Consider the following 13,045-nt stretch of genomic DNA (forward strand, 5'->3'; position numbering starts at 1 on the left):
ATCATAATAAATATGAAAAATGCAGAATTTCACTAGTAAAGGGGGATAAGCAGTACAATTTAACACTTACTAACTGGTAAAGATTTTCAAATGTCTGACAGTGCCATGTGCTGGGGTGATGTGGGGAAGAAAGAGAAAACTGCTGATGATGGACTTCTAGTCCAGTGGTTAAGAATCCAACTGCCAACGAGAAGACTTTAGAAGTCCATGCACCGCAATGAAAAGTAGCCCCCGTTCACTGCATCTAGAGAGATGCCGACCATAGCCAACGAAGACCCATCACAACCAAAAATTAAATACATCAACTAATTAATTTAAATATATTTATAAAAATTGCTGGTGACAACATAAACTGCCGCTATCACTTTGAGGAACAATATGGGCAACATCTGATCATTCCAAAATGGTACATTCCTCATAGCCAGCAATTCCTCCTCTAGCTTCATACCCTGGAGAAGTTCTCCACCGCTGGGAGACATGTAAATATCCACCAATAGAAGAATAGGGGTGAAGGAAAATGAACACTTTGAGGCAGTGTAAAAGGATGGATTGGAGCTACACATGCTAGCATAGAGGAATCTCAAGAACATAGCACAGCGGGGGACAAAGTAAGGGCAGGGGGATTACCGTCCCCGACCTCAGGAAAGCAGTTCCCTCTGGGAGGGAAGGAAGAAAAGACAGACGGGTAGAGACACAGGAGACGAGGAATGGACACCAAGGGGCCACCAACTGTTTGGGAAATGTTCTGCTTACTTAAAAAACATCTGAACCCCATGAAGCAAAATGTTAATTTATGTGAACCCTGTCCCCCTGGTGCACAGACATCAACTACACTGTCTGTCCCACTCTCTGTGTCGCTGAAACCCTTACAAGTATTTAACGTGCTAAGTTATTCAAAGGATCCTGCTCAGTGACTCACAATTAGCATTTCATTCACTGAAGTCATCTTCTCTCTGCATGTCAAATTTCAGACTTTAGCAATATTTATAAAAACTTTTCTTTACTGGATTAATGCCTTTGTTTTCTCAAACGGACCATGCTGGACAGAAGGTGACCTTCTCCCAGTGATTTTTTTAATATTTATTTTTATTTATTTGGCTGCAGCATGCACAGAATTGTTAACTGTGGCATTGGGCTCTTAGTTGTGGCATGTGGACACTAGTTCCCTGACCAGGGGTTGAACCCTGGCCCCTTGCATTCGGAGCATGGCGTCTTACCCACTGGACCACCAGGGAAGTCCTCTCCCAGGGATTTCTGTCATTCCAGAATCAAACATTGGGGTGTGCTTTCTTGCACGGAAGCCACAAAGGGGGCAGAGCCTCAGTGGCTTGTGCACTCAGTGGCCCCAGTTTGCTTGGCTGAAAATCCAGAAAACCAGAGAAGGAAGACTATATGGTCCTCCCTTGATGCCCTCCACTTCCGGCTCTCGCTCTCATGACGGCAGTGGCCCCGCTCTAGAATTCACTCATTTACTCAGTTAAAAACAACAGCAACATAGTGAGAACCTATTTGCCCGAGGCCTGGCTGACTACTGGCAGGGGACCCGCAGCTCTCTGTGAGCAAGAGGGAAGACGGGTGGGGGTGGTGATGCTGACAGCAAGATCGTCACTAATTAAAAGACCAGAACACATTAAGCAGATACATTAAAAAAACGTTCCAATGATATTTTAAAGGAAAATCATAGGAGCTGCTGGCATTTCTCTCCAGTGCGGGGGTTCACGGGGCAGGAGCACGGGCCGGGGAAGGAACATCCCGGGGATGGAGGAGCGGTCCCCCAGCTCCGACACCCGGCGCTGGCTCTGCTCACTGCTTTCTCTACAGGAGTGCTTCTCTGTAAAGGGGAGGCTGACTGTCCTGGAGGGACACTTGGTGGTGTTCGGAGACGCTGCTGGTTGTCATGGCCGAGGGGCGTGCTTCTGGCCTTTAGGAGGTGGAGGCCAGGGGTGCTGCTCAACAGGCTGCAACACATGAGACAGTCCCCTCCCCTCCCTCCCCGCCATCGACAACAAGGAACGATGCTGCTCCTGACGTCAGGCCTGGCAGCGCCCCGAGCGCCCTGGTCTCTGTCAGGCTGGCAGTGCTGCCCCAAGCGCCCTGGTCTCCGTCAGGCTGGCAGCGCTGCCTTGAGTGCCCTGGCCTCCATCAGGCTGGCAGTGCTGCCCCAAGCGCCCTGGTCTCCGGCGAGGGCGGCAGCCCACCAGGCTCTGCTCATCAGGAGCTCAGGGAGCTTCATCAGATCACCCAGCGCTGTGCAGACAGGAGCAGCCCAGCCCCGCTGGCCTGACTCTGCGGCCAGCAAAAGTCCGGTTCTCACGAGGGCAGCTGTGAGCACAGTGGCCGTTCACAGTCACCCCACCAAAGCGAAGGCCATCTACATGCTCACCCCAGCAGTGGCTGAAGGCAAGGCCACCAGGTCTGGCACTTGTGGCCAGACCCACTCTCTATATTCTCAGGGGTTCTTCCAAGAACCCTGCTGTGTGAAGACCACCCCGCCACTGCCCACACACACACAGAAGGTCCCCTGTGAAGCGGCGGTGAGTGAGGACAGACAGACTGGTGGAGCAGAGGGCGCCTGGGAGGAGCAGGTGGAGGCCAGATGACAGGTCTAGCCCCGGCCCGGTCCTAAGACCCCGGCTCCCCGCCAGCCTCCCCAGGAATCAGCTCTCAACCGGCCCGGGGCAGGGACTGTGCTCTCCGGTCTGTCTGCTGCGGCTCCCTCTTACCTGGTCGCAGAGGGTTCCGATCAAGCCTTCCAGGTCCTGCTTCTCGTGGAGGACCATCTGCTTCTCCTCATACTCTTGCTCCAGCTGCATTTCCAGTTGGCGGAGCTGCGGGCACAGAGGGCAGACGCGGACATGGGACACGAGCACTCCATCTGGACAAATCCCCCAAGGCCAGGACCCTCTGGAGGACGGGGCTGGGGGTGCGGAGTGCATGGCCGCTTGCCCGGTTCCACAAAGGCTGACCTAGCAGCTTGGGCAGGGAGAGGAGGTATTTCTGCCAGAGAATTCGGAAGCCGAAAAGCTCAGGAGCTGGACCATTATGGGGAGCCCCCTGGCATTCACTGTGGAATCCCCAGCCCCAGTCCCCTGCCCATTTCCTAACAGCTGTCTCCCTCCTCTGCCGTGGCCTCTCTAGAACAGGTACAAGTCTGGGCGCATGGACTTCTTAAGACTGTACAGCATCATATCCTACACGTTAAAAGGCATTCGTCTCTCGTATTAAATACACCTGTTGCTGTTTAGTCACTGGGTCGTGTCTGACTCTTTGCAACCCCATGGACCATAGTCCACCAGGCTCCTTTGTTCTCCAGGCGAGAATACTGGAGTAGGTTGCCATGCCCTCCTCCAGGGGATCTTCCCGACCCAGGGGTTGAACCTGTGTCTCCTGCTTGGCAGGTGTGGATTCTTTACCCTTGAGCTACCTGGGAACTATAATGCAACAAAAGTTGCATTTGAGATTATTTGGTGTCTGGACTGCAAGTCTGTCTCTCCAAAATTCCTAACGTTGATATCCTAACTCCCAAGGCAAGAATATTTGATGATGAGGCCTTTGGGAGATGGTTAGGGTTAGATGAGGTTGGCAGGTGGGAGGAGCCCCCATGCTGGAATTAGTGCCCTTACAAAAAAGAACCTCATTTCCTCTCTCTTCCCTACGAAAGGACACAGTGAGAAGGCAGTCGTCTATTTGCAAGTCGGGAGTGGGGCTCTTGCCCCACACCAGATCCGCCAGCACCTTGATCTTGGGACTTTCCAGTCTCTAGAACTACGGGAAATAAACCTTTGCTCTTTAAGCCCCACTCTCCACCCCCAGTTTTGCTGGAGTAGCCCAAGCAGGCTAAGACTATGGCTCCGAGCGGCTCTTCTAACTCACAGTCGGCTCTGATTTCTCAGCAGAGGCAGGCGCTCCCTGCTGAAGCGGACGCCCCACGGAAGCCGTGCTGTGCAGCCCTCTTCTGCACCGGCCTCACGCCTTCCTCCTGCTCCATCCTGTGCTATCAATGGACTTCCCTCACGGATGGGCAGACTGAGTCAGAGAGAGGTCCTGAAGCAGAGACTCCTAGGTCAGCTGCTGCTGAGAACTGTCAGCATTCCGTCTGCTGGCCCGGGCCCCTCCGCCACCACCAGACAGTCAGCAGCTTTCCCACCCAGGTCACTAATGATTGATTTCCTGCCATGGGGAGAGACAGAGCCAGCAGAGCAGTCACTGGATGTGCAGGCAAGTGCTAGTATCTGTCAGAGGAGAGGCACACCTTTCTCTGACCTCACTCCCCCTCCTTTATCTGTCCATGAAGAAGCCTCAGGAGGGTCTGGGTCACATCTCCAGCCCATCAGGGTCCTGGCTTGGGGCACTCACAACATGTTTGAGGCGCTCCTGGAACGCACTAGCAATTGCGCCCCCTTCACCTGATGGCACACGGGCAGGGACTGGGTTTCCACCTCCTAACCCACGGAGAGAAAAAATAAAGTCCTGACGGATGGTCATTTCAGAAGACAGTTCAAGACTTTCTTTTAAGAGTGAGAGACACAAGGCAGTCTGCTCACACCTGCTGAAAATGAAGACTGCAGAAGCTGAAACTCCTTTTGAAAAATGTACAAAATAATAAAAGCTATGTGTCAAGCGAGGCAGTTTTCTAGACAGTATTCTATAGAACATTTCTACATGGTAACTCTCAGCACTTTGCAGTTTATAAGGCACCTACCACTCTTTGATCTTATTCTCACAATAGCATAGGGGAAGGAAATAATTTTCTCTTATTGCTCCCATTTCACAGATGAGAAAACTGAGTCTTAGGGACGTTAGGAGACTTACTAAAGGGCACACAGGTCTGAATGGACCTAAAATCTATGACTTTTTCAACTCCAAGAAGTTCTGGGAAGAATGTACTTGGTCCCTTGGGAAGATCTATGTGAATACCCAGAGGGGCTGAACTGTAAAGGAGCCCCAAAAGGAGTATTTGGGGAGCAGGCCGGGCAGCAGATGCAGCAGCATCAACCACTGGGAGTGAAGAAGGGCTTGGTTCTTACAGGCCGCCCCCCCCAACCCAACCCTGAACAGTGACTGGGAACCGAGGCAGCCCCATCAGCCCAGATGAGAGGCCCATCTCCCGCCAGGGTCCTGACGCCACCACGGCCTCCTCCAGCCCCAGGATCACGCTCCTCAGGCAGGAGGTGGGGAGCGCAGTGGGGGAGGAGGGGACTCTACAGGACGTCAAGTCCCTGCACCCGCCTTCTCCTGGGATGGAGCAGGCATGCCCAAGAGCAAGTCAGCCAGGGGGCTGGTTCCCAGCTGCCTCTGGGAAGGATCGGCTGCCTGGAAATCCACACACACACCAGTACTGCTTGTTAAGTTTCCAGTAAAGGATGAGGACGTTACAAACTCTGAGCCATGGCTCCACACCTGTCATCTCTTGACTCTTCCCCATGACCCTGCAAGGTGGCCACTGTTATCCTATTTCACAGATGAGAGAAGTGAGGCTTATCAGTAAGGTTATGTGATTTCTCCCATGCCCCACATTTGATAGCTAACAGAGTCTGAATTCGATCCAAGCCTCTATGACTCCAAATAAACTAGCAACATCAGCTTTCTTGTGTGTCTTATAAACTGGCTCTGAGTGACCAATGGTGGATATGGAGAAAGCAGCTCAGGAAGGGCATGGAGTTTGGGTGGAGCAGGGGTTTACGATCACCTTCCCAGGATCACACTGTTGTTGCGTTGGAAAGGCAAACACTCATACCAAGAGTCGATGAGTTCCAGCACCCACGCTCTCAGCCCCTGCGGTCAGAGGTCTCTGCAGAGACGTTGTTTAGGGAGCTAATATCAAGAGTCGACCATGGGAAATGGTACTCGACCCCTTCTGGGAGATGCGCAATGTACCCAGGCTATGAAGGGACTACAGAAGTCCTGCCCAGAGAAAGCCTGTTCAGAGAGGCTTAACCCAAAGCTTCTCAGCAATTCCATTTTAAAGATTCATCTTATAATTCACATCAGTAAGTGCATCCATAAGGAGGTTTGTCTTGGTGTTGGTTATAATAACAGAAAATCAGAAAATCCTAGATGTCCAATGATAAGAGACTTGCTTGTTGAGTAAACAAGAGCACAGGCCTTTGGTGGAATACTTTCAAGCCCGTAAACATGTAAATTAGGTCCGCATGTACTGACAGGAGAGGAGGCCCAGAACAAACTTCAGAGGGAAAACAGCAGGCTTCAAAGCAGCACGACCCCATTTAGGTAAAATGGTATCTCTGTACATGTGCTTGTACGGGCACAGAGAAAGAAAGAACATTTAAAATAGTAATAATGATAATGTCTTAAGATTTCAAGCGCTTGCTGCCTCCTTATACACTGTTTGAAATGTCTCCAAAGAGCTTGGATAAAAATGTAAGAAACGATTTGCAAGGCAAACCAACCAGAAGGGACTGGTCCCCTTCTTGACACATATACATCCTTATCCAGGGCGTCAGCCGCATGGCACTCTGGGCTCTTGGTAGAGGTCTAGAGTGATTATGCTGGACAGTTCAGAGGCTTCTGGAAACCCCAGAATAGTAGTTATTAGGACAGGTACTTCTGCTCCAGCACCCTCGAAAGCACTTCCTGAGGAAGCTAAGCTCATCCCAGTCCCCGAACTCCCCTTGCTCTAAAGACGAGGCACCCGGACTGGCCCCGCCGGGACCCCAGGGCACAGCTGTGCTCACGGCTCACGTACCCGCTTCTGGCAGGACTGGCGGACGTCCTCCAGCTCCTCCTCCTTGTCCTCACGGTCCTTCTGATGCATCTGCTTCATCCGTTCAATCTCCAGTTCAAACCGCTGGCGGACCTGAGGGGGCAAGAACAGCGCATGAGGGTGACCCCCACCAACCACATCACCCTTAGCATTTCAGCTGTGTTTTTGGACAGCATGGGTAAGAGTCAAGTTATCCCCCCCAGGCAGCCAGGGAGGTCAGAAATGGTAGATAAATGGCCCAAATGCTGCCTCTGTCCCTTCCATGGTCGTAACAGAGGTCACTAATGAACTGGACTCTGTGCCACTGAGTTGTGTCGTGACCTCAGAATCCTTCTCAACGCTCTTAAGATGAAATGGGTTTGTCACCCTTGGAGCAGGCATCAGGGAAATTTTTCTGGATGGGTGGGCAGGTGGGTGGATGAATGACAGAATACAAGTTTCCTTCTGAGGATATGAAACCCTGGACAGGGAGGTGACGCGCCCAAGATGTAACCTTTGATTAGTTACCTTTCTCTGTAGGAAACAGCCTCCTTAAAATACACTGGTGAGAATCAGCACAATGCCTGGCACAGAAAGATTCCTTTTTCTTTCCCTATTATTTTTCAAACAGAGTTAGGACTAGCCCCTCTCTACCTGGAAGCCTGACATTACTAAGAACTGTGTTCCCATGAAGGAGAAGGGTCTTTTCAGGGAGATCCTCCAAAACCTGCTCTGTGATGTTTAAACTGTGCCATCTTATGTACAAGAGTCTAGAACTGGAAGCACGATCATGGGAGTCAATTATAGTTTAAGAGTTTATTTCCTTTTTCTTTTTTAAAAATTACAATCAAGCTAACAGTGTATGTAAATACTTGAAGAAACACTTGCCATGCAGCAAGCAGGATCTTAGTTCTCCAACCAGGGATGGAACCTGCAGCCCCTGCATTGGAAGCATAGAGTCTTAACCACTGGAGCACCAGAAAACTCCCAAGAGTTTACTTTCTTGATTTTCATAACTGAGAGACTGACTCAAGCTCTTGCTTGTCAAGTTTTGTGGCATATTAGAATTACCTGGTGCCCTTCTATTTTTTTTTTTTTTTTAATTCAGTTCCAAGGCTTCACTCTAGACTTCTTGGGTCAGAACCTCCAGGGTACAGACCCCAAGAGCCTGTACTGGTAAGCTTTCAATGATCTGCACTCCTCCTCACTGCGAGTCACGGAGCAGCCGGGAACCCAGCACGGCAGAGGGCCAGACTGCAGGGGCAATCAGGTCCTGACCGTCCGCCCCGCACTGCCCTGCACCTCGCAGCAAGCTTTCACGAGGCCACAACTGCTGCCCCTGGCATGGACATTCAGGCGAGAAAAAACAACGGTGGCCTTTTCCAATGCTGATGATACTCTCCACGATGCAGGACCATAGTGGAGAGGAAAAAGAACTGAAAGCATCAGAGCTCCGTTAAGAATTCCCGGCAGAAAGCAGCCTCACTTTAAATGCCAACTTCCTTCCCTGCTGCCTTTAAAATGACAAGAGGTTATGAGGAGGTAATCCAAAATGAGGAGCTTAAGCAAGTAAATATAATATTCCTTTTTCATTTTTTTTCTAGCCTCTTGGATACTCCTGACATCTGCAATACCATTTATGTCAAGCTTATGTGAGTTAACATAAAATTTCCTGGAAAAAGTGTTATGTTGTAATCAATAAATATCTCCTGGATGTCTACAATAACCCAGAGCAGTACAAGGTGATGGGCGAGGCTGAAGATGAATGAGAAGATGAATGAGGGGTTGAGTCAGCCTCCTGGGTAAGCTGGGAGGGGAGGGGGGCTGGGCAGCTGCATTCAGCTCCCTGGGTCCTTGAGGTCAAGGCAGCACATTTCTGCTTCCCAAGCACATAATGGTCCCCTGGTGGCATCTCCCAGAGTTAACTCAACTTTCCAAAGTGCTTGTTTTATTTTTTTAAAGAGTGCTTTTTAAAAAATGTATTTATTTATTTTTGCTTATTTGGCTGTGCTGTGTCTTAGTTGCAGGATGTGGGATCTAGTTCCCTGACCAGGGGCTGAACCTGGGCCCTCCACATTGGGAGCAAGAGTCTTAAACGCTGAACAACCAAGGGAGTCCCACTCTCTTTATTCTTGACTCTGGGCTGCTGTGTAACACTGTTCCATCCTCTCCATCCCTGAACGACCTGCCCAGATGGCCCACCTCCATCACGAACCTTCACAGAGTCACAGCTGGGGTTGGAGGGAGGCTGGGGGTGGACAAGACTCTGACTTCATTGTACAGTTGAGGAGACTGAAGTCTAGAGAGAACAGGGGGCTCGCCAAATGTCCGCAGACCCCATCTGCATGGGACCATCTTGCAGCTCCTTAGATGCCATGTGACATGCCATGTGACACCCCTGCCTCTATGCCTTTGCATGGGCTGTTCCCCTACCTGGAACTCTCCTGGTCAGACAACTCAGACTCGTCCTTCCGCTTTCAGCGTCAGTAAATGTTACTTCCTCCAGGAAGCCTTCCCTGAGTACTCCAAATCTGGTCCCCAAACCAGACCTGCAGGTTACACCTTCCCATAATACTCAGCATGACTCTAACCTTCAGGAGGGTGGACACCACATCGTCTTGTTTACGGTTACACTCCTGGCATCTGTCCAGTGCTTGACACACAGTAGATGCTTAATAAACACGGGTTTGACAGACTGATCAAAGAAGCTCTGTCCTTTTCTCAACCTCTCCAGACTGTCCCCACACTTGCCACACCCAAGTCTCAACGCTCAGCAGATTCCATCCAGATGGAGCGGGGATGAGTGAGAAGTAAGGCCAGCTACCGGGCCTATCCCCAACCACCCCCACTCTCCCACCCGCCTTCACCAGAGCAGCTCAGAGTTTATCTGCTTTACATATTCATGCTGGCTGGTCAGATATTCTTGAAAAAAGAGTTCCAATCGTAAAACCATTTCAAAATAATTACCCCTTCTGAAGTCCCATGTGAGAAACTGCTTTAGAACTAAGCATCAAGAGAAGCCTTGCTTCTCCTTGAAAACTTGGCTTATTTTTATCTTGGGGATGAAAAAAGCATGTAAGTCACACTGCCCTTTTCTCTCTGGCCACCAGGAATTTGAAAGCTAAAACTACTGAGTGTGTGAGAGTGTATGTTCTGCGTGTCTGCATATTAATTCACTCTTCCTTAGCACTGGTTTTAAGTTGTGTTTTTCTAGTTTGGCTTGTTTTATTTCTTTTTCTATTTTACCACACATACATCTTATAAGATCCCTTGACTTCTCTGTGGAATGACTGGGGCATATAAACAAACAAGCAGACAAACAGAACATTCATCAGGTGCTTCATTGAGGGGGCTGGTACCAGAGTCTCAGGGTGTGTGTGTGTTCGTTGCTCAGCTGTGTCCGACTCTCTGTGACTCTATGGACCGTGGCCTGCCAGGCTCCTCTGTCCATGGAATTCTCCAGGCAAGAATACTGGAGTGGGTAGCCATTCCCTTCTCCGTGGAATCTGGAGTCCTGCCTTATTCCACTTACTCTGCATTTTCCAAAAATCAGGGCTCCCACCTCCCTGGAGGCTGTGCACAACACAGGTGTGTGAGGCACTGTGGCATCAGAGGGCACAGGCTCCAAATCCCGTCCCTGCCACTTTTTCTATTTCTGAGCCTCAGCTTCCACATCTGTAGAGTGGAGGAAAACTCAGCATGTAGATTTCATGTGGAGATTCATGAGATGATATGTGAGGAGAGCTTAGGACTGAGTCTGGTACCCAGACAGTGCTGAATACCAGACGTAGGGTCAACAGTTATTTACTGAGTACCAGCTATGTACCTGGCCTCATCAGGGGATGCCCTAATAAGCAAGGTCAACCAAAAAGTCCTCCCGCCTCCATAAAACACATATCCTAATGGGGAGAAAAGCATTGAGCACATTTTGGAAAACACTGTTGCACATGATGGTAGGTGCTGTGAAGGTGAGAGAAAGTGAATGTGGAGTTGGGGTGGGACTGTTTTTGAGAAGGAGATAAGGGTGGGCTTCTTGGAGGAGGTGACGATGACACTTGCAGGATGGTAGGAGGGGGGCTCCATGAGGGGTCTGAGTGTCAGGCCTAGGGGTTCTGAGGTTCTCTGGGGTAATAGGGAGCCACAGAAGAATGAGGAGCAGCTGAGTGAGGTGGTGAATTTAATCACAACCTTCCAGCCCCTTTGGGGCAGGGCATCGCTCTGCACAGGACTTTCCCACCTGCTCCAGCTGCCTGATGGTGTTTTCCTGCTGGTTCTGGACTTTCTCGTGCTCGAGGGCGCTGGATTCCAGCTTCCAGAGTCTCTCCTTCAAGCCCGCAATGCAGTTCTCCCCCAGAGAGGGTGACCTCAGCAGCTCCTGCTTCTGGGCCTGCAGCATCTCCACCTCCTGCTTCAGCTGCAAGCTTTCCTGCTCCTTTTGCTGCGGAGACAAAGTGGGCAGGGATCCAGGGTCACATGACCACACTCCCCACCCCTCCCCCACCCCGAGGACACCTCTAAAACCAGTGGGAGGGCCCTTTCCACTTTTCAGAGCCGCCCTTGCTACCTGGGCCTTGCAGCCCCTCGCTGTGCCCCCTGTGGGACCCCGAGGGCCCTCCTGGGACAGCTCAGACAGGCACGGGTGGGGAGTCGGTGGGAAGCAACACCCTGGCCCTAGAGCTATACCTCAAAGTGCAAACAGGAGGTATTATCCCCATCTGAAAGCTGTGCACCTGCCAAGGCTGGGCCGGAGATGTTGGAGCCGGGAAGCAAAGTGGCCAGAAATGACTCTTCCAGGTTAGAAGGTCGGAAGTCTGGGCGTGACCATGAGGGGGCTGCATGCCAGGCTCAGAGGCTCTCCCAGGGTAACGGGGAGCCACAGCAGGCTGAGGAGCAGCTGAGTGAGGTGAGGTGCCTGTGTCCCATTTAAATAAAATCCCTCTGAGCTGCAGCCTGCAAGGGGCAGGCCCTGCCCCTACCTGGGTCTACAGCTAGCTCCGCTGTGCCAGATGGGCACCCAGGTGGGCACCTCGGAACTCAGGCAGGTGCCTGGAGCAAGATCGTGAGGGACATGGAGCTAACAAGGCCTGCTTATCCACCACCTGCCATCCACGATTGGCTGATGCAGGCGCGCTGGGCTCCGTGACTCTGGCGGGCTGGCAGAGCAGGACAGTCACACACGGAGCTCTCTCCCCAGCACCACGTGCAGCGGGGGTGCGCGACAGACAGCCCGGGCAGCGCTGCACCCCCACCCTCACCTTCAGGAGCTGCTGAAGCCTGCCCAGCTCACACCGGGTGCTGGTACTCTCCTGGGCCACTTTCTCGCGGAGGCCCTTCTCAAACACGCACTCCCCCAGGGCCTGGGCCAGCTGCGCGTCAAACCTGTCCAAGCAGAACACGGGTCATGGCACCCGGGGGTGGGGGTTGCGCCTGGGGCAGGGCAGGGGTGGGGCTGGAGAGAGGCCGTTAGCTTGTCGAGAACCGCTAGAGACAGACAGACAGATAGTATCAGATGATGGAGGGCTTGTGGATATGGGGTAGGAATACTGAACACCAGAGGGCGACTTTGAGGGTTTCTGGTTTCCAGAAAAATACGAAACACTTATTTCAAATATGATAAAAAAAAAATAAGCAAAATTAAAAATAGAACAAAACTATATAAGTAGAGTATAAGAACAAAAAAACTAGATATATAGGAAAAGCTAATCTATCAGGTTTGCCGACATATGTCAAGAAGCTTGAACTCTACAAGGCCCAGGCTGGTGTTTAATATTCATTGATCAGTGAATGAATGTGTTTATCAGCACAAACAAGGGACAATCAGTATTTCATACTGTACAGGGTCCTGTGGGGCTCATGTACGCATCAGCCATATCAGAGCATGGTTATTACAATAGAACGTGAGACAGTTATCCATTCCATCTTGTCAGCATTTGGTTCCTGAGCAGAAACCACAAGGACCAGACGGCCCTGTGGGTGCCGTCAGGGGATCAGGAAACACCTCATTTGGAGCCCGCCTGCCCCTCCACGGTGGTGACCACTGGGTGAGAGGTGCTTCCTGGACTGGGCGTCATTTCACACAGCTCTTTCAGCTTCTGTCCCTCTCACAGGTGAGGAAACCTGCAGAAGGCTCTGCCAAGCCTCAGGAAGATGTGACTTTGGTCAATAAGATGTGGCTTTGGCCACCTGCTCCAGGGAACTGGGTGTGGCCAGAGTGGCTGAACTGGGTGTGAGGTTTCAGCCTTGGTGAGAAGGTCTCCCTTGTTACAAGATCATCCAATGTCTCTCAACGGTAGATGATCAGTCAAAGCCTCAAGACTGCAAAGAAAGTCAACTACGGGTCAT

General features: G+C 51.2%; 1 protein-coding gene across 1 annotated transcript in view; it reads right to left on the reverse strand.

Moving 5' to 3' along the window:
* MYO18B (myosin XVIIIB) overlaps positions 1-13,045 on the reverse strand; it is a 222,590-nt gene that overhangs the window by 89,975 nt on the left and 119,570 nt on the right. The window contains exons 29-32 of the mRNA XM_061140689.1: positions 11,959-12,082; positions 10,941-11,141; positions 6,707-6,817; positions 2,724-2,828 (exon numbers count right to left, since the gene is read on the reverse strand). Coding sequence (XP_060996672.1) covers positions 2,724-2,828; positions 6,707-6,817; positions 10,941-11,141; positions 11,959-12,082 — 541 coding nt within the window. The remainder of the gene's footprint in view (positions 1-2,723; positions 2,829-6,706; positions 6,818-10,940; positions 11,142-11,958; positions 12,083-13,045) is intronic.

This window comes from Dama dama, chromosome 5, assembly GCF_033118175.1.
Source record: "Dama dama isolate Ldn47 chromosome 5, ASM3311817v1, whole genome shotgun sequence".
Lineage (NCBI taxonomy): Eukaryota > Metazoa > Chordata > Mammalia > Artiodactyla > Cervidae > Dama > Dama dama.